At 40.2% G+C, this 23,107-nt stretch overlaps 1 protein-coding gene and 1 long non-coding RNA gene across 3 annotated transcripts in view; one reads left to right on the top strand and one right to left on the bottom strand.

Moving 5' to 3' along the window:
* Positions 1–23,107, bottom strand: part of LOC117196125 (uncharacterized) — a 224,209-nt gene that overhangs the window by 134,406 nt on the left and 66,696 nt on the right. The gene's annotated exons all lie outside the window — the stretch shown is intronic.
* The window catches only part of ITGA8 (integrin subunit alpha 8), a 178,849-nt gene that overhangs the window by 25,580 nt on the left and 130,162 nt on the right, over positions 1–23,107 (top strand). For both annotated transcript variants that reach the window (XM_033403460.2, XM_004278600.4), the window contains exons 3-11: positions 624–724; positions 3,503–3,626; positions 9,297–9,358; positions 11,173–11,218; positions 14,005–14,130; positions 15,062–15,106; positions 17,554–17,597; positions 19,279–19,335; positions 22,873–22,925. In XM_033403460.2, the coding sequence (XP_033259351.1) occupies positions 624–724; positions 3,503–3,626; positions 9,297–9,358; positions 11,173–11,218; positions 14,005–14,130; positions 15,062–15,106; positions 17,554–17,597; positions 19,279–19,335; positions 22,873–22,925 (658 nt within the window). The remainder of the gene's footprint in view (positions 1–623; positions 725–3,502; positions 3,627–9,296; positions 9,359–11,172; positions 11,219–14,004; positions 14,131–15,061; positions 15,107–17,553; positions 17,598–19,278; positions 19,336–22,872; positions 22,926–23,107) is intronic.

Here is a 23,107-nt window from a genome sequence, read left to right on the forward strand (position 1 = left end):
CTGGAGCATGGAGGTTCCAAGTAGTTTCACTATCAGAGAAGATTTGGAATTCCTTAGAGCAGTTATAAATGTTTGGTCTTCCATCTGGCAAATCAATGACAAAAGTATAGATTAAAGACTGTCAGAGTCTACATCAAGTTTAGAGTAGTTATCCATGAAAATGTAAGTCATTAAAAAAAATGCTTTTTTAGGGCTTCCCTGGTGGCGCAGTGGTTGGGAGTCCACCTGCCAATGCAGGGGACACGGGTTTGTGCCCCGGTCCAGGAAGATCTCACATGCCACGGAGCGGCTGGGCCCGTGAGCCATGGCCGCACAACCTGCGTGTCCGGAGCCTGTGCTCCGCAACGGGAGAGGCCACAGCAGTGAGAGGCCCGCGTAATGCAAAAAAAAAAAAAAAAAAAATGCTTTTTTAAAGTTAAGTTGTGAAATGTCATGAGCCAAGTATGTATTTTCATTTGATTGGTATATTTCTAAGTGAAAAGTCTAGCTTAGACTTAGTCAAAAAGAACCCCCCATGTGTATGACATTTTAAAAAATGTTTTTAATGGGTAAATTTATTATCACATATTTTAGCTGGCTGCCACGTTTTACAAATTATTAACAACCCATGTTCTCCCTGTCAGACAACAGAAAGATCAGAGTAAATGGAACCAAGGAACCTATAGAGTTTAAATCGAATCAGTGGTTTGGAGCGACAGTGAAAGCTCATAAGGGGAAAGTGGTGGTGAGTATCAGCTGCGTGCTGCGGGGCTGCTTTGCAATAACATGTACGCTGCAATGTTTCACAACTCCTGTCTACCAAAATCCCTTCATGGAAGAATACATCGGATTTTCAAAGATGAGCTATCAGCATTCCCAAAAAAATTGAGTGCTTCAAATTAAAGAATCTATTTTAGTCCTTAAAGCTACAGGAAGTAAAGCTGGTTTTCCAGAAAATTGGTTAGATCTTTTCAAATATTTCAAAAACAAATAAGGAAGATAGAAAACTAAAAGCTAAATCCTTAAAAGGTAAATATTTCATTGCTTAAGATTGATTTAAAGGGCTGACTAAAGTTTGACCAGAGAAACAGGAGTACTACTGTTAGGATTCTTTAAAAGTTAATCTACTGTGATGTCATTGATCCTCCTTAGAACTATCGGAAAGTTTTCTTTAAAAATATAACTACCAATTACATGGTTCTCTGAGTACACTGATACTTTTTAAAGTAAAAATTTCTCACTCACAGATAGCGATCTTTTGGCTTTAAAATGCTATGACTTTGTGATTCTCTTCTCTGTAGCTCCGAGTGATAACACATGTCTGGTTTACTGAGAAATAAATAACTGTATAAGTTGATCTGGAAACCTTTTTGTTATTGGGGGATTTTTTTTTTTTTACTATTGGCTCTAATTTCCTTACAAAATAAAGCAATAACTTTTGCTTTGGGGATTTGTTTAAAGGTGTTTGAATTATGATTTAATAAAAATAAGTATCTAAAGGAAATGCCTTGTTTTATTTGGTCTGTGGTTAACGCCCCACAGAAATTTTGACGTAAAACAACTAATATATAAAACATAGCCCTGTTTAGTGACAAATCCAGAATTTACAATAGGCCCTCTGTAGAACTGTATTTGCATTAATATAGTTCTCACATTCCAGGATTGGTAAAAACTTTTTAATCCTTTAGTGATTTACAATGTATGTGAATAGCTATTGAAAAGCTAATTCCATCTAATAACTATTTGGGGTTAAAAAATCTTTTGGTACTATATTGATTTTGATGAAGTCTTGAAAACTTATATTATTGTGCATTTATTCAATATTTGTAGAAATCTTCAGAATTATTGAACGTAAAATAACACACCATGTTCATAATAAATATGCTTAACTTGAGGGCATGCTTGCACTTTCAAAATTATGTGGTAGGAAATAGGATAATATAAAGTACCTTTCAAGTTAATTTTTTCCTTGAGCACTGAAACGTAGCAGCATAAAGAATTAAATTCTACGCTGTGTGACAATTCTTAGAACTTCAAATTGCTGTGAACAGAAGTATCGATTTTGAATATCCAGGTATCATGTGTGTTTGGGTCAAAGCCTGAATATTATCACATCATCATGTTTCACATCAGTGTGAAACTGAGCAGGTATAAAAAAGATAATTTTTTAGGGCTGATAGCAGACAAGCACTGGAAAGAATTTTCATGGCATTAAAGTGTTCTATGGTGATATGGAAGGTGATGCGAGTTGGCTTATACTGAACCACATAGGTAATGCTTTCCCTTCCAAACTCCTACTTTTCACCATTCCACCTTATGTTAAATGTCTTAACCACATAGTGCTTGAAATTAAGGGGACTTAGATGTGTTAGAGAGCTTTTCAGTATTGGCTAAGACCTCACAATACAGAGAGAGACAAAAACCCAAAAAACTTAAGTTATTTTAGTAAAGATAACTTATATTCTCAAGTAAGAAGGGTGCTACTTAGTAAAATTATCTAGAAGTCGTTACACATTGGACTGATTACCAAGGACATGTTTGGAATCATGAAAAGACTAAAATCAGGATCTGCCTCCTCTTTTTCTGGCATTGTTTTAAGTGTGATGTCATCAAATTAGGAGAGAGGCTAGTGGTTCCATATTCTAGAAGTCTCTAATTCTGCATCCTTAGAAATGAGTGGTTGAATATTCGGGTAAAACACAGTTACGTAGGATTCGAGCTAGCAAAACAGAAGTCAGAAAGGTGCCTGTGTTTTCTACCTGTTTATGTTTATTGCCTGTCTCGTTCCTAGCACAATTAATTATTTAACTTACTTAAAGAGGATTTCATATATCCTCTTTTATATTTCATAATCCAAGAATCATGTTTTTCTTACCATTGTTTAAATTAATTTTTGTCTTGTCATGAATAAAAACTATCAAATGAAAAATAAACCCACTGTGATAAGGGGGCAGCAGTCCAAATGTAAGTCATTGTTTTAAAAAAATCGTCAGGTACACCCTCAGTGATAAACCAGAGGAAATCCACAAAACAGGTTTACAAACTTGTCTGCATCCTTTGATTTGAAAGTAGTTTTTCTTTAAGCAACAATTAAACCAAGAAAGGAACTAGTTCTCTTTCTAAGACATCACACTGATTCATTCGCTGTTTAAATGTTCATTTGCTTTTATGTAAGTCCAATTAAAAAAAAAAAGAAAATATGAGTTCTTTGCCTTTAGTAAATATTTACTTTTGCTAGGCTACTTTGATCTGATTTAAAATCCTGTGGGGGAAAAATCTCATTCCTTTGTATACGCTTAATTTGTCCCAATTCTGCGATGCACTAATGTTGAAATATTGGCTTTGCAAGTTTAATTAACTCTGACTACCGAGGTACTCATTAGCATACTGGAGGCCAATTAAGTCACTTAATAATTTAGCATTGTTTGTTACAAATTTAGGTCCATTCATCAACAAGTCAAATCAAAGCACTGTATGAGGAATCTACATCAAAAAGAATTTTATTGTCTTTGATGTTTCCCAGGCCTGTGCTCCGCTATATCACTGGAGAACTCTTAAACCGACGCCAGAGAAGGACCCAGTTGGCACTTGCTATGTAGCGATTCAGAATTTCAGTGCGTATGCTGAGTACTCTCCTTGTCGGAACAGTAAGTTATTTTTATTCTTGGAACTGAAATTTAGCTCGAGCTTTTCTGCTATAGACAGTGCAGGTAACCCTAGAACACCATTGGTAAGGAAAAAGCAGTGGGGGTAAAGATGATGGACGGTCTCACAGGATGCCTTACTGTAATGTGAGGACCAAGACACGGAATTCTGCTGATCGTCTTCCGTGTTTTAGAAATTTTCTGTTTTTAGATATTCTGCAGTCAAATTGATTGGTTCCTTATTTTAGGCCTTAAACTCTCCATCTCTACTCAAAATTCACACTGCATTTGAAAAATGCTAACTGTCCGCTTGTTAATTGTAGGAATGGTGTTAATTAGCATGATTGGATCCAAGGGCACAGTGGATATGAGTTCTCCACCTAGCCTGTGTTCTTACTGTGTTCTCACAGATCAAACCCGTGTCCCCTGCACTGGCAGGTGGATTCTTAAGCACTGCACCACCAGGGAAGTCCCTTAAATGGCTTTAAAAGAGGTGTTCCTGGACTTTTCCTGGAGGTGCAGTGGTTAAGAATCCACCTGCCAGTGCAGGGGACAGGGGTTTGAGCCCTGATCCGGGAAGATCCCACATGCTGCGGAGCAACTAAGCCCGTGCGCCACAACTACTGAGCCTGCGCTCTAAAGCCTGCAAGCCACAACTACTGAGCCTGCATGCCGCAACTACTGAAGCCAGTGCACCTAGAGCCTGTGCTCTGCAACAAGAGAAGCCACCACAATGAGAAGCCCGTGCACCGCAACGAAGAGTAGCCCCTGCTCGTTGCAACTAGAGAAAGCACGTGCACAGCAACAAGAACCCAACACAGCCAAAAAATAAATAAATAAATAAGCTTATATAAATAAATAAAAGAGGTGTTCCTTATAGATAATAAGACTCAGTTATGCATTCATTCGACACGTGTTTTTTGAACACACTGAGCACTAATTATTCTATGTTTAGGGAATAAAGCACAGGACAAGAAAAAGCAAACCCCTGTCTTCAATAAGCATGTTCTAGGGCAGGAGAGAGATAACATATGCGTAAATATATAAGTTCAGATCCAGCGATTCCACTTCTGGGTATTTATCTAAAAGAACTGAAATCACTATCTTGAAAAGATATCTGCACCCCCATGTTCACTGCAGCACAATTTACAATAACCAAGTCATGGAAAAACCAAAGGATCCATCAATGGATAAGTGGATAAAGGAAATATGGAATAGATAGAGAAATGGATATATACACAATGGAATATTATTTAACCATAAAAAAGAATGAAGTCTTGCCATTTATGACAACATGGATGGATCTTGAGGGTATTATGCTAAATGGAGTAAGTCAGACAAAGAAAAATACTCTGTATGATCTCACTTATATGCAAAATCTTAAAAAAAAAAACCCACACAAACTCACAGAAAAAGAGTACAGATTGGTGGTTGCCAGTGGTGGGGTGTGTGGGTGTGGGTTAAACGGGTGAAGGTGGTCAAAATGTACAAGCTTCCAGTTATAAGATAAATCCTGGGGATGTAATGTACAGCATGGTGACTGTAGTTAGTAATACGATATTGTATAGTTGAACGTTGCTGTGAGAGTAGATCTTAAGAGCTTTAAAAAGATTGTAACGGGGCTTCCGTGGTGGCGCAGTGGATAAGAATCCGCCTGCCAATGCAGGAGACACGGGTTCGAGCCCTGGTCTGGGAAGATCCCACATGTCGCGAAGCAACAAAGCCCGTGCGCCACAACTACTGAGCCTGCACCCTAGAACCCGCAAGCCACAACTACTGAGCCCACGTGCCACAACTACTGAGCCTGCACTCTAGAGCCCGTGAGCCACAACTAGTGAAGCCCGTGCACCTAGAGCCGGTGCTCTGCCACAAGAGAAGCCACCGCAATGAGAAGCCCACGCACCACAACAAAGAGTAGCCCCCGCTCGCCGCAACTAGACAAAGCCTGCGCATAGCAATGAAGACCCAACATAGCCAAAAGAAAAAAAGATTGTAACGATGTGTGGTGACAGATGTTAACTACATTTACTGTAGTAATTATTTCACAGTATATACATAAATCAAATTGTGTTGTACACCTTGGACTAATATGTCAATTACATCTCAACAACAAAATTTGTTTAAATAATAAACAAGTTTCTAATATAATGGCAGGTAGTGAAAAGTACTACAAAGAAAAACATAGCAAGGCAAAAGAGTAGGGAGCGACGTGCCTGGGTGGGGAGAGGAGCTGTTTCAGACAGGACGACGGGAAGGGCTTCTCTTAGCAGTTATTGGAGCAGGAAAGCAGGAGCTTCCCAAGCATGGCATCATCCATTAAGAGGGATATTCTGTGTCGTGTTCCACTCAAGGTCATGCCGCTGAGTTCTGTAAGAGGTCCTTATTATTATGCTAAAGATAAAGGTCAGGGACTTCCCTGGCAGTCCAGTGGTTAGGGCTCTACGCTTCCACAGCAGGGGGCACGGGTTCGATCCCTGGTTGGGGAACTAAGATCCCGCAAGCCGTGTATCATGGCAAAAAAAAAAAGTCAGGTAGAGCAATAAATAAATCCTGAATTTATTCATAAAATTTATGGTAGAGCAGAGATTCAAAACTGAACTTGTTTCATCAATTTTTACACCTATCCATGTCACATTTCTTATGATTTGCTAGAGGTCCCTCCCCACAGCAGTAAACTACTGTAGCTGAAATGAGGAGCCCGTCCTTCACATGCCTCTTACCTTGATGATATATCCTCTTGCAGCTAACATCAAGGATGATTGTTTAGAAACCATGTCACTGCTTCTTGTTCTGCCTTTTTATCTGACTGCCCATGTGATGGGAGAGCTCAGATTAAAATACAGCATAAGCCATCTAGACTTGTGGATAAGAGTTGCAGGGTGAGTTTGAACCATTATCTAAAACTTTGAAGTATAGTATGCTCTCATTTTGAGTTACACGACTATATTATGTTGCGAATTTATTTAGCGTTTACTTTCCTAAATAAAAGAATAGCTTGACACAGGTAAAGGTGAAGTTTATGTCGAGCTGCAGAATAGCCAAACAAATGGCCAGGAATTCTGTTCAGTCTAGTACACAACTCCAGTGTCACATCCTCCTGGTCTCTCTCTTACTAGAAGTACTTCCTTCTCAAATGCACCCAAGGAGCCGGCTTCCTGTGTTCCCTAAGGAGTTCACAGTTCATAAACACAAAGCCACCTTGTTCATGAGCGTATGGTCAATATCACAGAACAGGGATATTACTTTCAAAAGAGAATTTCAAGAAGCCTCTCATGTTCACGTCACACCGCAAAGCCCCTTCACTGACACTTTGAGCAATTTGGGTGGTAGTCTGCTCATTCATATTCATGACATGCCTGTAGCTCTTACAGTCATTCATAATTTAGATGGCAATGGTTTACACACACCTTTCCATTCTCCTTGGGAAGCCAACACATGATAGCGTGATTCCCTGGATTCCTGAGTTTACTCTACAGGGCATAATTGTAAAGTTCACAGATGCTCTGAAGTTCTAGGAAGAAAGATTCCTTCAGCTCTCATAAATTATAATTGTAAGAGAAAAACTTACTTTGCAAAGGAAATAACCTCCCATTTCTATTATAAGCACCACTTCAACATTTGAAGTTGGTTGCTTTCTCGATGAATTTTATGAAAAATTACTGTTTTCTCTGAATTTTTTCAGTTTCCTGTTTTGCAGCAAAATGATTTCAAAGAATGGTCCTGTTTCTTCCTTTCTGAATAATTTACAATATTGAAAAAGTCAGAGTCGATTTTCAAAAGGATTTATAAAAAAGATTTATGCATTAAAATACATTTCTTAAATATAGTCAACACATCTATGTTCACATAATCATATATCTTGTGTTCATATATATTTCTTGTTGCATACAGCTATTTACAGGCATGAACTTCTAGAAAAATGGTACCTGGACATTTGAGACTTTAAGGAACTTTGTAGCATTCATAATTATAAACCACAAAATATAGTTACAAAATAAAATATATTATAAGGTACTGTGCACTAAACATTTGTTAAGAGGGTAGATCTCATGTTAAGTGTTTTCACCACAAAAAAACAAACAAAAAAGCAAATTTGATTGAGGGTGGGGAACACAAGAAGTCTTTTGGAGGTGATGAATATGTTTATTCCCATGATCGTGGTGGTGGTATCATGGTATGAGGCATATGTCTAAACTCATCAAAACGTACACAGTAAGATGTGCATTTTTTTGGTATATTAAGTATACCTCAGTAAAGCTGTAAAAAAAAAAACTTAGCTGAAAAAAAACACACACAAAGCATCGACATTTGAATTAAAAACAGATCATCAAAAAAATACAGTATATGAAGTAGAAAAGTATTTTAAAATATAAAGGGAACATCTGGAAAGAATGGCTGATGACAGTGCTAAAATTAGCTAAGTACTAACCAAAGAAAAAAAAAACAGAAGGCATTCTAGGAAAAGCTGGAAAGGCCTGATCCATTTCAAAAAGCTTCTGGAACAGGCACATGTCCAGCCTATAAATTTTTCCTGGGATGATGTGCTTTTCCTTTCCTGCCCTCTTATTTTAGTTTCCATTCAGGAGTATCCTTGATAAGAAAGGAGTAATTATTTGCATGTTTGCATCTAACTGTATAATGACTGAGATTCCCTCTACTGAACTATATTTTAGTTTTAATTTAAGCACTTTAGGAGTGATACTCTTTTAAAGTACAAGTGACAAGTAGTACATTCCTCATCCTAATGTCCCAGGATCCTAATATCCTGGGAATCCACAGGTTGACCTGCCTATGGTTTAAAAAACTGTATAGGGCTTCCCTGGTGGCACAGTGGTTGGGAGTCCACCTGCCGATGCGGGGGACGCGGGTTCGTGCCCCGGTCCGGGAAGATCCCACATGCCGCGGAGCGGCTGGGCCCGTGAGCCATGGCCACTGAGCCTGCACGTCTGGAGCCTGTGCTCCGCAACGGGAGAGGCCACAACAGTGAGAGGCCCGTGTACCGCAAAAAAAAAAAAACCAAAAAACTGTATTATAAAAAAGTCCTATTGGACATTCAGCTAGTGAATTACATTGCAGAGAGTATAAAATAAGCCATTTCTAGAGAGTTTTCTCTTTTGTGAACACTAGAGTCCCTGTGAGATGCAATGTGATCAGAAATGCCAGGTCCTAATTTACATAATGATAATAGAAGAATTTGAAGTTAATTTCCGGTGAGAGATCAGGAAATTGAAAGTCTTATCGGTGACCCCAGCAGAAAGTGTCCACCCAGGTGACTAAATTTAGCTCTCTCTTTCTCAAGGCATTGCTTTACTCAGAACACGTGGGCACCGCAGAAACACATTATTGCCAGTTGGGGAACTTGGAACATAGTTGGGAGATGGAGGTTTTATTTCTTCAAATAAACATGAGTTATAAAACCCAGTATCGTAAGTCCAAGGAACGTTATTCCTATTGCTCTTACTGTGAATCACAGTGCCATTTGGGACAAGAAAACAGATTGCAATGTATTTAAGAAATTACTTGGAATAGATTTTAAAAATAAATATAGAACACATATTGATCATTTTAAATTTAGAAGTCTATAGATAAAACAACAGTGTATCCTGAACTGGTTATTAAAATATATCTCGGGGATAATGATGTTATAACATTTGTACCTTTTGATCATTCCAGGCAATGCTGATCCTGAAGGTCAGGGTTACTGCCAAGCAGGATTTAGTCTGGACTTTTATAAGGTAAATTCTTTTGATCTTATAGCTTCTAAAATTTATTTTATCTGTTTGATTTTTTTTTACCCCCTGCCTCTCATTCCCACTTCCACCCCCAATAACCACCATCAACAAAAGAACCTTTAGGTATATACCTGGCCTGTTTTGGCAACTTTAAATTTTTTTGTTTGCTCTTTATTTTTAATAAAGTAATCTATACATACGGCAATTTATTAAATAGTAAAGAAATCATGAAGAACCTAGGGGCAAGATGGGAATAAAGATGCATACCTACTAGAGAATGGACTTGAGGATACGGGGAGGGGGAAGGGTAAGCTGGGACAAAGCGAGAGAGAGGCATGGACATATATACACTACCGAACGTAAAACAGATAGCTAGTGGGAAGCAGCCGCATAGCACAGGGAGATCAGCTCGGGGCTTTGTGACCACCTAGAGGGGTGGGATAGGGAGGGTGGGAGGGAGATGCAAGAAGGAGGAGATATGGGGACATATGTATATGTATAGCTGATTCACTTTGTTATAAAGCAGAAACTAACACACCATTGTAAAGCAATTATACTCCAATAAAGATGTTAAAAAAATAAAATAAAGACACATGGAATAATGGTTAAAACAGTGAAACCCGCTTGCTACACAGGGAAGAGAGTTGTTTAAGGAATTGGATTTGGAAAACATTCTGTAATGCATTTAGAAAAGTGTTTAATGCCCTTTGATGATCTCCTCTGCTTGCTTCCTTTGCTTGTTATGTATTAAAAATGGTTATATGAGAAAAAAAAATACACAGGCTGAAAAGCAACAGTCTTGCTTCATTTTTGCTTTTTCTTCCTTTTCTGCGGTACGTGGGCCTCTCACTGTTGTGGCCTCTCCCGTTGCGGAGCACAGGCTCCGGACGCGCAGGCGCAGCGGCCATGGCTCACGGGCCCAGCCGCTCCGCGGCATGTGGGATCTTCCCGGATCGGGGCACGAACCCGTGTCCCCTGCATCGGCAGGCGGACTCTCAACCACTGCGCCACCAGGGAAGCCCCTTGCTTCGTTTTTAAATGAAAATCTCAAAAACTCAGTAAAGAAATGTGCTTCCAAAAAGATCACAAGAATCTGTGTTTTTATCTCTTAGGTGTAATTGACTGATTAGAGTTCACATTAGTGTTAATGTTAATTTCACGTTATCCTTTCACAGATTAAAAACAGATATTTAATAAGAATGTGGGCGGCAAAGCTTCCATGGTTCTGCAAATACTGTAAATTTCATCAGTGTCTGAAATTTTACTTTTTCTCCCCCCCTGCCCCCCACTAAAAGTTAAGGATGCAGGATAAGGAAGGTGGGGCTCTAAGTTGAAAGGAAAGTTTTTATTTTCTAGTCTGGAGTTGTCACTCCCTCTCCTGGAAAGGGGTGTGTTTGCAGATGTATAGAAAAAAAAAAAACCAGGCATTACTGTGGCCTTAAAATAAACAGAAATCAAATTTTCTTTTTATTGCTAAGGTTCAAAAGACCGTGTCTACTAAATTGCACAGCATGGAAGATATACATATTTTGCTTACCTGAGGCAGTGCCAAAAAACTGAATTTATATATTCTCAGGGGAGAGAATTTTACTTACCTAATTGAATCTAATTAAAATTATTTGATATAACACACTAAATAATTGAAAGGAATAAAAGGAAAGAAAATGACCTGCATGACTCAGATATAATAGCCTCTTTTAAAAATTACTTTTTATGTATAATTGTTAGAGCAATGCTTATGAACAATGATTTCTCACCCTTAAAAAAAAAGAAACTGTTTTTCTTTTCCAATTGTTGTTGCCGTTTCTGTTTTGTAGAACGGAGACCTGATAGTTGGAGGCCCCGGCAGTTTTTATTGGCAAGGTAGGTCCTGTTAGCAGAGAAGAAATGCCCACGGGTTGTTTCCAACAGGGAGATGAAACAGAAGTAACATCAAGTGTTGACTTTTTATGATGTTAATTTTATCTCCATATTGGTAGTTTCTCCAATGAAGGAAGCATCATTTCAGTTTGTACTTTGTGATATAAATGATATTTTAAAATACTGTTGCAACTTAATTCCTTCATTCATCAAATGCTTATTGAGACCATGCCCGGCTTTGTGCTAGATGCTGAGGGTACAATAATGAGTAACCCGCAGAGGTTAGCATCTGGGGAAAGATGCAGGCATTAATCGAATACTCACACGAGTACTTAAGAAACTCGAGGCATGATACTCACTAGGAAGGTATGTCAAGATGGGGCCATGAGAGCATAGGAGGCTTCTCCAGGGTGGCCCCATGCAGGTATGTTTTGTCCTCTGAACACTGGCTGACCAGATGAAATTACAACCTGGGCTCTGCTTAGGGAGCCCTGAACCCAGGTGCATGATGGCATCTGCCCAGGGGGGATGACTTCCTCTAATTCTTAAAAAAGGTGTTACATAAGCCGGCATCAACCTTAAGGTCAACGAATTTGGAAGCAGCAACCCTGAACTGAGCCCTGAACCCCGAGTAGGAGGTAACCAGGCGCAGAGAGGAAGGGTTGTGTGAAAATGTTCTAGGGCATAAAGGAGCCCGGCGAGCTGAGAATGGAGGGAAATCAGGGGACTAGAGTTAAGAGCTGCTGAGTGGGATGGAGGGGTCCCACCCTCCCTACAGGGCTTGCAGCCCCAGGTAAGCAGTTTTTTTATCTCCAAAACAATGAGAAATCCCCGGTGGATGGTTGGAGTTTAAATGGATTGCCTGAGGTAGAATAAGAATGTGTTGTTTGTTCTGAGAATAATGGGAAACCACTGGAGAATTTGAAGCATGGGATGCTATGGTCGGGTGTGTGTTACACAAAGATCACACTGGCTTCAGTGTGGAAATTGGATCCGGAGTTGGCCAAAGTGCAGTATCAGCAAACGAGTTCTACGGTTATAAGCTAGTTTTAAGTCTATAAGGTAAACCAGCTGTAAGGTTCAGATGAAGATGTTGGCTTCTTCGAGTGGTCACAGTACAGACTGAGAAAGGGGTGGAATTTGAGAGATACTTCAGAAGCGGAATAAACAGCTTGGGTGATGGTTTGGAGGTATGTGGGTGAACAGGGAGGCTGCCAAGGATATGTTTCTGACTTTTGTAACTGAATGGTTTTAGGTGGGTCCCAGTCCCTGAAATGGAGAAAGCCGGAAGAGAACGGGTTTGGAGTGGATTGGGGAAGGAAGATGATGAGTTTACTTTTGGTTATGTTGAGTATGAACATGTTTGAGATGTCCAAGACTTTTCACATAAGGATTTAGATGTATGGGCTTAAACTCAGAGAGGTTATCTAGGCTAAAATAAAAACTAGCATAGTAGTGATAACCAAAGCCGTGGATGTGAATGGGATGCCTAAAGAGAGATTACAGAGAATACAGACTTAATTTTGGCTGTAAAGTTTAGAATAAGGATAGAAAAGAACATGAGAGAGATGAATAGTTGAGTGAAGTTTTTTGGGTTTTTTTTTTTTTTTAATGGAGGAGACCTGATCATGTTTAAAAGGCCAATGGGAAAGATACAGGCGAGATGGATTTATGATAAAATTTTACATGAAATTACTGTTAAGCTTAATTCATACATATACAACTATGAACATCAAATAATTAACCTTTCAGTCTTTAAACATTATTTTGCAAACTGGAAAACAATATATTTTATGCAGAGGATGGGTATAAAATAAAAGTGATGTGTTTAAAAAGATTTTGTTCTAATGCAGTTGATTAATTTCACATAATTCTTTCCTTACGTTGAAAAAAAATGTCTGATATAGATGATATGCTGACAATTAGATATGTCAAGGGGATAGAGAGCATTTGTCTGAGATAGATAATTTAAAATTTTACTCAGTCAGTCTTAAGATTATAATATTTATAGAAGAACTAAAGGAAATAAGCAAAGGCAGTGTGTCTGTGGGAGCAGGGAAGGGGATATTTAGCTTTAACCCAGAGAAAACTGGCAAATTCTACAGACATTGTTCAGAAACTCATGTGTAAATACGATTGTCTTAATATAAGAACAGTCATTTCAGGCAAGGTCACTCGGAGATATTTACGGCCTGATTTAGCAGTTTTATTCTTTTGGAACTTCAGACGGAAGGACTGTAGGAATGTGTGAATTCCCAAGGAATAGTTTGGCTTTAAAATTAATATTAAATTTTAGTCTCTTGAAAGCATTCCTCCAGTTTTCTCCCAAAGAGCATGAGATCACACTTTTTCCTTAGATTTCCATAATAAATATAGGAATGCATAAAAGTTGTAGTGGAACATTGCTGGCCATCTTTTGGATCCATGGCTATTCTGTTATGGAGTATAATCTATAAAAATACTGAATCACTATGCTGTGTGCCTGAAACTAACATAATATTATAAACCAACTACACCTTAATTTAAACAACAGAAAAAAATAAATGTTGTATGAAAACAATTACATAGTTCATCTTTGGTTCTTCTATCAGAATGGAAAGCTCTAACCAGCTGTCAGCAAACTTAGCCTGCAGTTCTAGAGCCAGGCAGGAAAATTCACTGTCGAAAATGCAGGCAACCTCATGACCATTTTCAAGGGCGTGTGTGTCGTTCAGACACCCTGTGTCTGTGGCGGAGAGGGCCCGCCTCTCATGTTCATTCAGCTAATCTATTCATTTGTTTGAACACAGGTCAGGTGATCACTGCCAGTATTGCAGATATCATTGCAAACTACTCATTCAAGGATATCCTGAGAAAATTGGCTGGAGAAAAGCAGACAGAAGTGGCTCCTGCTTCCTACGATGACAGTTACCTTGGTGAGATGCATTGCTCAAGACATTTGCGGTTTCTCAAAAGACAAGCATGTTAAATGTGGAAGCAAATTCTATTCCTCACTTATAATATTTGGCACCTTTTGCAAATTTTCTTCTCTTACTAGCTTCGAGTGGACTCTTAACTTTCTTTTCTTTTGATTCAGCCATTATATGTAGTCTCCATAGTTTCATAGCTGTTTTATAGGCTCCGTGACAATCTCTTGCAAATAAAATATTTTACCAGTCGTAGATACTATGTATTAGTGAGGATGCCCAGTACTACCTGGGCAACATGATGATGACCATTTCCAGTTTCTAAAAAGAGCAAGAGACTTTCCAGTTGATAGAATGTTCTCAAAATTTATTACGTGCAAACCACACAATGCCATTTCATCACTATCGTTTGCCACCTTTGGTATCGTATCGGCATTTTGATTCCTTGATGAACTTCTAAAAACTGTAGTTATCTTTTATCACCTCGTCTCACTTTAGAGCCAAGTGAAGTTTGTGGGAAATTATCATTAAAGGTATTAGGAAGTAGGCCTTGTAGGTGATCAGAAATTGCAGAACCTGAGCACAAGAGATACCTCTCAGAGTAAGTATGTCTGATTATGATGAGTCAGCAACTCTTAAATGCAGCAGCCACCATTCACACGTCGAGGTGGGCAATGAAGCATTCCTACTTCTAAAAGGGACCTCAGAATCCGAAGGTGTTGCCAGGCTCAGAAGAAGCAGATCTAGTATGCTTCCAAGATTTAGTATAAATCCTGGTTTGATTAATTTTTCTCTTTGTAGAACCCTAAACTTTTATGTAATAGGATTTGTTGGCATTTCTGCACAAGGTACTACTATGGTAGTGCCTTCATATTTCTAGATGCAGATCATTTGTAAAGGCTTCAAACGTGTGATTCGCTTGTTTCTTGCTTTAAAACAGGATATTCAGTTGCTGCTGGGGAATTTACTGGGGACTCTCAGCAAGGTGAGAAACATTGTTGAAATGAAGCCCTCTGTTGGATTGGCCAAAACATTCGTTCACGTTTTTCCATGCGATGTTACAGAAAACTTGAATGAACTTTTTGGCCAGCCCAATATAAAACACGGGGAAAAGTGCAGTGACCTAAAAAGCTCTTTTAGGACTGTGATTTTTAAACAATTCTGAAACTTCTAATCAGCCCTACATTTAATAACTCCTTTGTGTTATAGCCATTATGAGGCTGCAGGCCCCAAAGTTACTAGTGTGATGGCTGATTTTTTTTTTTTTAAACCAAATTCTGAATGTTTGTGGGAAATGAGAAGCCGTGGTTGCCAGGTATCTCACTTGGTATAATCCCCTTAGTCTTTCCTGTTTGGCAAGCCTGATCCCGAAATCAGTCAGCTCTGTTCTACCTGACTGTGGTCTGTTTTTAGGTGCCCCTAGTAAACGTCCATACCTGTGTCCAGGAAGCTGGAATGAGGTGTAAGGTCTACAACCTACTCAACACTCAACATCTCTATTTGAATGGTGCTTCCAAACTTAATAAGCTTATACCTGAACTCCTGATCTTTCCACTTAAACATGCTCTACCCTCCATCAGCTCCATCTCAGTAAATGGCAATGCCATCCTCCGAGCTGCTCAAGCAAAAAACCTTGCAACAGCCTTGGACTGTGCTCTTTCTCTCACACCCCATCCATATCTAATCCATGAGCAAATGCTGCTAACTAAACTCAAAAGACAGCCAGGATCTGCCTACTTTTCACCTCCTCCACAGCCTCCGCTCTGATCCAAGTGCCCATCAGCACTGTGGCAATAGCCTCCTAACTGATCCTCTTTGCTTTCATCTTGGCCCTCCTGTGGTCTTCCCTAGATCCAGCAGCCAACGTGGTCCTTGAGGAAGAGAAGTCACGTGGTGTAACTTCTTGGCTCCCAGTGATTGCCCAACTCATTCTGTCTAAAATCCAAGTCTTCACAATGACCTAAAAGACTCTCTTCATGAGGCCCCTATTTACTCTGACCTCAGCTCCCAGTCCTTTACCCCTGACTCCTTCCAACCACTCCAGCCACCCTGCCCTCCCTGCTGTTCTCTGAATACTCCAGACACACTTCTACCTCAGGACCTTTGCACATGCTATTCCTTCTGACTAGAACATACTTCTCCTAGATCTCCATAATATTTGCTCCTTCACTTTCTTCAGGCTTTGGTAACATGTCATCTTCTTGCCAAGACCTTCCCTGACCACCCCAATAAATCATAATTCCTTCCGCCTCCCAATTCCAGCACTCCCAGTACCATTTTACTGCTTAGTTTTTCTGCTCTATACTCATCCCCTTCTAACATGACATTTGACTCTATTTTTCAAATTGACTGCCCCTTCTAGCTCAAGTATAAGCTCCATGAGAGCAGGGAATTGTGTCATTGCTCCGTGCTGTATCCTATGTTCGCAATGAACATTTATATGTTGATTGAATTAGAGTAAATTTACTACTGAAAAGTCCAACATCTAGGCCCAACTGGATCTTCTCTGATGATTAACGCTCCAACAGCATGAGCGTCCAACTCTGCTAGAGTTTATTACATCAGATAGAATTAATGCTAGAATTTGTGCTATACCTTTAGGACCAGGTTTGGGCGAAGGGAAATTTGAATGGAAGGGGACTCTTTTCCAGGCCCCCTTTCTTTAAATTAAACTAAAATGTTGACCCCAATGAATCAAAGGATAGTTTAGATTTCTAGAAATGAGAGCTGGAAAGAACTTTGATAATCAGGCAGTTCCAACTCCCATCTATTGTAGGTGACTGGAAAAAATCAGTTTCAGTGATTGATCCCGGGTTTATGGCAGACCCAAGGACTGAAACCACTATTTCCTGAATCTAGAGCCATATCACTGTGCATTGGAATATGCTCCCCGCTTTTCACCAGAGTTGCTTTTTCTACCTCTATTATTGAAGCTTCCCTTCCTCGCGTACCCTTGGCTGCCAGGTTGTCCTATAATTCTGTTCCAGGGGGCAAGACTCAATCATTTATGGTATGTGGCTTTTCCTTCGGTAACTGAAATTGTTTGAACACATTAGTGGGACAGGAGCTGTTACTTTGTACACTAGTACAAAAGACTAGTACGAAAGACAGTGAAACCTGGAGAAATCAGAGTACGAGGTTTAACTGACAAATCACACACAGATCTGAGAAGCCAGGCTTATGTTCTGGAGGCAGAAACACATGGAGAATGTGATGGAGACAGGTAAATCTCAAAGTACGACTTTGGGTCTTCTGTTTTCTTTCATCTGTAGCAGAAGCAAAAGCCAGTGCGAAACTGTGGCTTCAAACCTCCATCTCTCTACAGGATCCATGATAGTTACTCATTTAAGAGGCACCCTCTTTAGCTGATTTGTTGTATAGCTTTACAGTGTACTATGCCACTCACTTTGTAAATGACTATTTCCATCACAGAATTGGTTGCTGGGGTTCCCAGAGGAGCACAGAATTTTGGATGCGTGAGTACTAAGAAGGCGTTACACGCTACATTCTCTACATACGCAAAGAAACATTTTGCTGCGTACAGTTTTCAAATCTTTTTAAATGCCCTTTAATAGCGAGCACTACTGATCCACGCATGTTTGCTTACGAAAAGGGAGGTTAGATTCTTTTCTGATCTGGGTGCAGGATCAACTCCATAGTCTGTGGGACCCAGTGTAAAGTGAAAATGCCTAGCCCCTTGTTCAAAATGGTTAAGAATTTCAGGACAGTGACAGCTGGGCTATCCAAAGGGTGGGGAGGGCTCGTCTGCACGTGGGACCCTTTGTGACTGACTGCACGGGTGACGTGCCCATGAAGCTAGCCTAGCCCTATGCGTGTGCATAATCTGGGAATAGTTGCAGAGGATCCCATTGTTGATGTGATCAGCATTTTAATATGTCCCATACGGTGGACATAATAAGGTCAATTGTTATTTCACTAGTGTATTAGTTTGCAAGGGCTGTCATAACAAATGACCCCAAACTGGGTGGCTTATAACAACATGACTTTATTCTGTCACAGTTCAAGAGGCCAGAAGGCTGAAATCAAGGTGTGATCGGCACGGTCACATCCCTCCCATGCATGTAGGGGTGGATTCTTCCCGCCTCTGCCAACTTCAGGTTGCCCTGCCTTTCCTCGGCATGTGGGAGCTTCACCTGAATCTCTGCCCCGGTCTCCATATGGCCTTCTTCCATCTGTGTCTATGTGTGTCCTCTCCTCCTCTTATAAGGACACCAGTCATTGGACATAGGGCCCACCCTAAATCCAGGATGATTTCATTTCAAGATCCTTAACTTTACTTATTTCATCTACAGAGACCCTATTTCCAAATAAGGTCACCTTCTGAAGTTCGGGATAGACATGAGTTTTGGAGGGATACTATTCAAACCCATTACAACTAGTTATCATAAAAATAGGAAAGAAAAATAAATCGACCTTATGAAAGGAAAAACATATTTTAAATAATGTTTAAGTCTGGTAAACTTATAATATCTATAGATTTTAGGTTGTCTGGATAGAATTTTTTTTTTTTTTGGTACGCGGGCCTCTCACTGTTGTGGCCTCTCCCACCGGGGAGCACAGGCTCCGGATGCGCAGGCCCAGCAGCCATGGCTCACGGGCCCAGCCGCTCCGCGGCATGTGGGATCTTCCCAGACCGGGGCACGAACCCGCGTCCCCTGCATCGGCAGGCGGACTCTCAACCACTGCGCCACCAGGGAAGCCCTGTCTGGATAGAATTTAAAAGGAATATTTTTGCTACATGTAAATACTTTAAAATTTCATTTTTTTGCAGAGAACCATAGTCATCAATTTCTCATAACAGCAAATGCACACAAGTGAAACTTAGATTAAATTTTTGATTAGATCAATTAACTATCAGATTAGGTGCTCTCAGTGTTCCTGAATTCAGATTTCTCTACATCAGATTAGTAAGCATGCATTTTGTCTGAAAGGATCCCAGATTTCACCATAAACAAAAAGTTCAGTTGGATTTTTTAAAGATCGTTCTTTTGGGCTTATTTTATTTTATTTTTTACATATACAGCTAACCATTTATGACTCCTCACAAAAATTTTAAAATGATTTAAGTTAAACTTTTTAAAAATTGCTCCAATTCTATGCCAAATGATGTAACCTATCTAATTTCTATGATTTCAGGTTTCAATCATTAACTCTACAGATATGACCTTTATTCAGAATTTCACTGGTGAACAGGTGAAGACATTTTAGAATCAAATAATGAATGTCACTCTGCACTAACAGTATACTGTAATATGTTATTTATTCATTCATAAAATAAATATTTACCGAGCACCTACTATGTGCTGGAAACTCTTCTGAGCACTGGGAGTGTAACCAAGTAGCAGACAGACAAGATCCCAGCTCTCATGCAACAGTCCGGGGGAGGCTGATGGGGGGGTGACAATTAAGAAACAAGTAAATGCCCACGATGATTTCAGAAAATGATAAGTGATGTAAAGGCAGAATATGCTCCCTAAAAGCCCAAAAGCCACTAACTGCTGAAATCCGAGAGCAATCCTGTTATGTTGCGGTCCTTACGTAGTGTGCGCGGTGATGAGTTCTGAGTACCCGCCTTCCCCCCGAGAAGACACAGGCTTCTTGTAGGTTTCACATGTTGGTCAGTCAGTGGGTCTGGGCTCTGCCTTCCTGTCCTCACAGTGACTGGAACCCTCCCCAATCCCAACATTATATGGAAGATAAGCTCTCTGGTTCTGGTCCCTTCCCCCCAGGGGGTAGGTATGGCCCCGTACCCACTGTCACTGGCTGGGGTCTTATTATCAATGGGTCAGTTGCCTGCAAACAGGCTGCTGTCATCCTCCTGACGTAACACGGCCTGAGGTCACACTTCATTCACTACCCTGGGTTTCCTGGGTTTTTGACCTGTTGAAATCTGTCACATTTCTTTAAAGGATGAATGTGATACTCCCGTCTAAGGGAGCCAATTGTGAGTTGAATTCATTTCTCTGGTCAACCAGTTTCCTTTACTAACCACCAACCCAGGGTAAGGAGCTTCTAGCAAGCCTCACACTTGACTCCAGCCAAGTTACATCTTGGCCCATGGGATCCCAGGAGGATCCAGGTTTAAGATCCTGAAATGCTCAACTCTTAGCTACACACAGAAATTTGGAATCATATATTTGTCAAGCAAGTAGAGTTTTTTGAAGAACACAGAGCATTTTTGACATTTCCTCCCCCAAACTGGGGCTTTAGTCTATCTGTTACTGTGCAATTTTCAACAAAGCATTTAACAATGTCCCTCATGGTACTCTTGTGGTAAATATAGAGGTATAAGGCTGTGATGATAGTGAAGTTGGGTGGATTTATAAATTTTGAACCATGATTCCCAAGTGGTGACAATTAATGGTTTAATGGAAATCTGGCAAGACTTCTCCTTTGTCTTTTCATTTCACATTTTTATCATTAAAAGCTCTTTAAACATTGTTAAATTTGGCCTTTCTGTAACTTCTCATCTTCAATACCACCTAGTTCTGCAATCTTGAACCTCAGAACTTAATACATAAGTGATGAAATTCCTCTGAGTGAAGACCACACAATGCCACCCAGGAATGAGAATTTCACCGTATGTGTTTGGAATAGAGAAACGAGGTGGGAGAACTGAGTTATTGCATGACGCAGCTAAATGAGGCATTCATCTCCTCTGCAAAGAGTACTTTGCACTGGCACCCATGTCTTAGCCCATGGACTACTATAATAAAAATACCATAGACTGGGTGGCTAAAGCAACAAACATTTATTTCTCACAGCTCTGGAATCTAAGATCAAGGGGTAGGCAGATTTGGAATCTGCTGAGAGCCTGCCTCCTGTTCACAGCCGTCTTCTTGCTGTGTCCTCACCTGGTGGAAGGAGGGCTAGAGAGCCCTCTGGGGTCTCTTCTCTAAGGGCACTAATCCCATTCATGCAGGCTCAACCCTTCGTGACCTAATCACCTCCTGAAGGCCCCACTTCCTAATACCATTATATAAGGAGTTAGGTTTCAATATTTGAATTTGGAGGAGGGGAGGCGTAAACAATCAGTCTACGGCAACTGTGTATGTTTGGAATAGACAAAAAAGGTGGGAGAGTTGAATAATTGTGTTACACTTGGTAACTCATCTATTTTTTTCCTCTGCAAGGAGTATCTAGCACCTGGCACCTACTCTGAGCTAAACACAGGTCAGACAGGGCAGAGAGAAGAATGAAAAACACAGATGGAACTCTCTGCCTTCTGTGGAGCACACTTTCCAGGGGACTGTAGGCTGATTAAATTTGTAGGTGATAGGGAGCTAAATTGGCTAAATCAGGGGTCCCCAACCCCTGGGCCACAGACTGGTACTGGTCTGTGGCCTGTTAGGAACCAGGCTGCAGAGCAGGTGAGCAGCGGGTGAGCGAGCGAAGCTTCATCTGTATTTGCAGCCGCTCCCCATCACTCTCAGTACCGCCTGAGCTCCACCTCCTGTCAGATCAGCAGTGGCATTAGATGCTCATAGGAGTGTGAACCCCACTGTGAACCGCGCATGTGAGGGATCTAGGTTGCGTGCTCCTTATGAGAATCTAATGCCTGATGATCAGAGGGGGAGCTGAGGCGGTGATGCTAGCTCTGGGGAGGGGCTGCAGATACAGATCATCAGTAGCAGAGAGGTTTGACTGCACCGAGACCACAGTAAATCAATTGCTTGCAGACTCATATCAAAACCCTATCAGTGAGTGGCAAGTGAAAACAAGCTCAGGGCTCCCACTGATTCTGCATTATGGTGAGTTGTATATTATTACATTGCAATATATTATATATTGCAATGTAATAATAATAGAAGTAAAGTGCACAATAAATGTAATGTGCTTGAATCATCCCGAAACAATTCCCGCCCCACCCCCAACCTGGTCGGTGGAAAAACTGTCTTCCACGAGACCAGTCCCTGGTGCCAAAAATGTTGGGGACCGCTGAGCTAAAGCATTGGATGGCAGAATACGGAACTGAAAAATCTTGGCAAGCTAAAACTATTGGCCAAATCTGAAGAGATTATAAACCTTGAAAACATAGGTTGAAAACAAAAATATAAGAGAGATTAGGCACACTGGTTACACTCAGAAAAGACTTAGAAACCTCAGCAGACGATAAACTCAATATGAATTGATACAGAGACGTGGTTTACCCTCAAATTAAATTTTATGCTTCAGTGATATAAAGAGTCCAAAGCAGAGGGTGTCCATCCTACTTATCTTCTCCTGTCAGTGTGTTCATGGGGTATCTTCTCCTGTCAGTGTGTTCATGGGGTACCATCTTTTCTTTGGTATCCCATGTTGTATCCCTAAGAAAGATGGGAAGCCAGCTGAAAACATTTCCATAGGCGATTTCATATGGAAATGGAATTAGATTTATTCTGTGACATTCAAGATTGCAGAACTAGGTAGGAGCATTAAGGACCAGATGTTACAGGAGGACCAATTTTAGCAAAAAGTATTCTAATAGTTGTATCTACAAATTGAATGGGCTTATTGTTGAACATCTCCAGAGGATGTCCGAGCAGATGTCATGGGTGTTGTGAGGGACATTATGCATTAGGTCAGGGGTTAAACTAAATGACTCGAAGACTCTGTCCATGTCCAAGGGTCTATGAATTTAAATGCAAAAATGTGCTGCAATGTGGCTAATCTTTCAGGGAAAATTGAGAGATGACTATAAAAATGACTTTTTGAGCACAAAATATATCATCTTATGGTTTTCCTTTGCAGATGGCATCTTACTTTGGATACACAATTGCAGTATCAGATGTTAACAATGATGGGTAAGTTTATAAGAACTTCCTCACTCACCAGATATTATATTCGTCCTTAAAGATGTTATATTTTTTCCCTCATGAAATAGATCCTTCCATACTTCCTCAACAAGATCGAGGCTCTCTTGTTTTAACTTTTTTTTTTAGTCCAGGGCAAAAGGATACATCTACTAAAAAATTCTCTATCATCC

Source organism: Orcinus orca, chromosome 2 (assembly GCF_937001465.1).
Source record: "Orcinus orca chromosome 2, mOrcOrc1.1, whole genome shotgun sequence".
Classification (NCBI taxonomy): Eukaryota; Metazoa; Chordata; class Mammalia; order Artiodactyla; family Delphinidae; genus Orcinus; species Orcinus orca.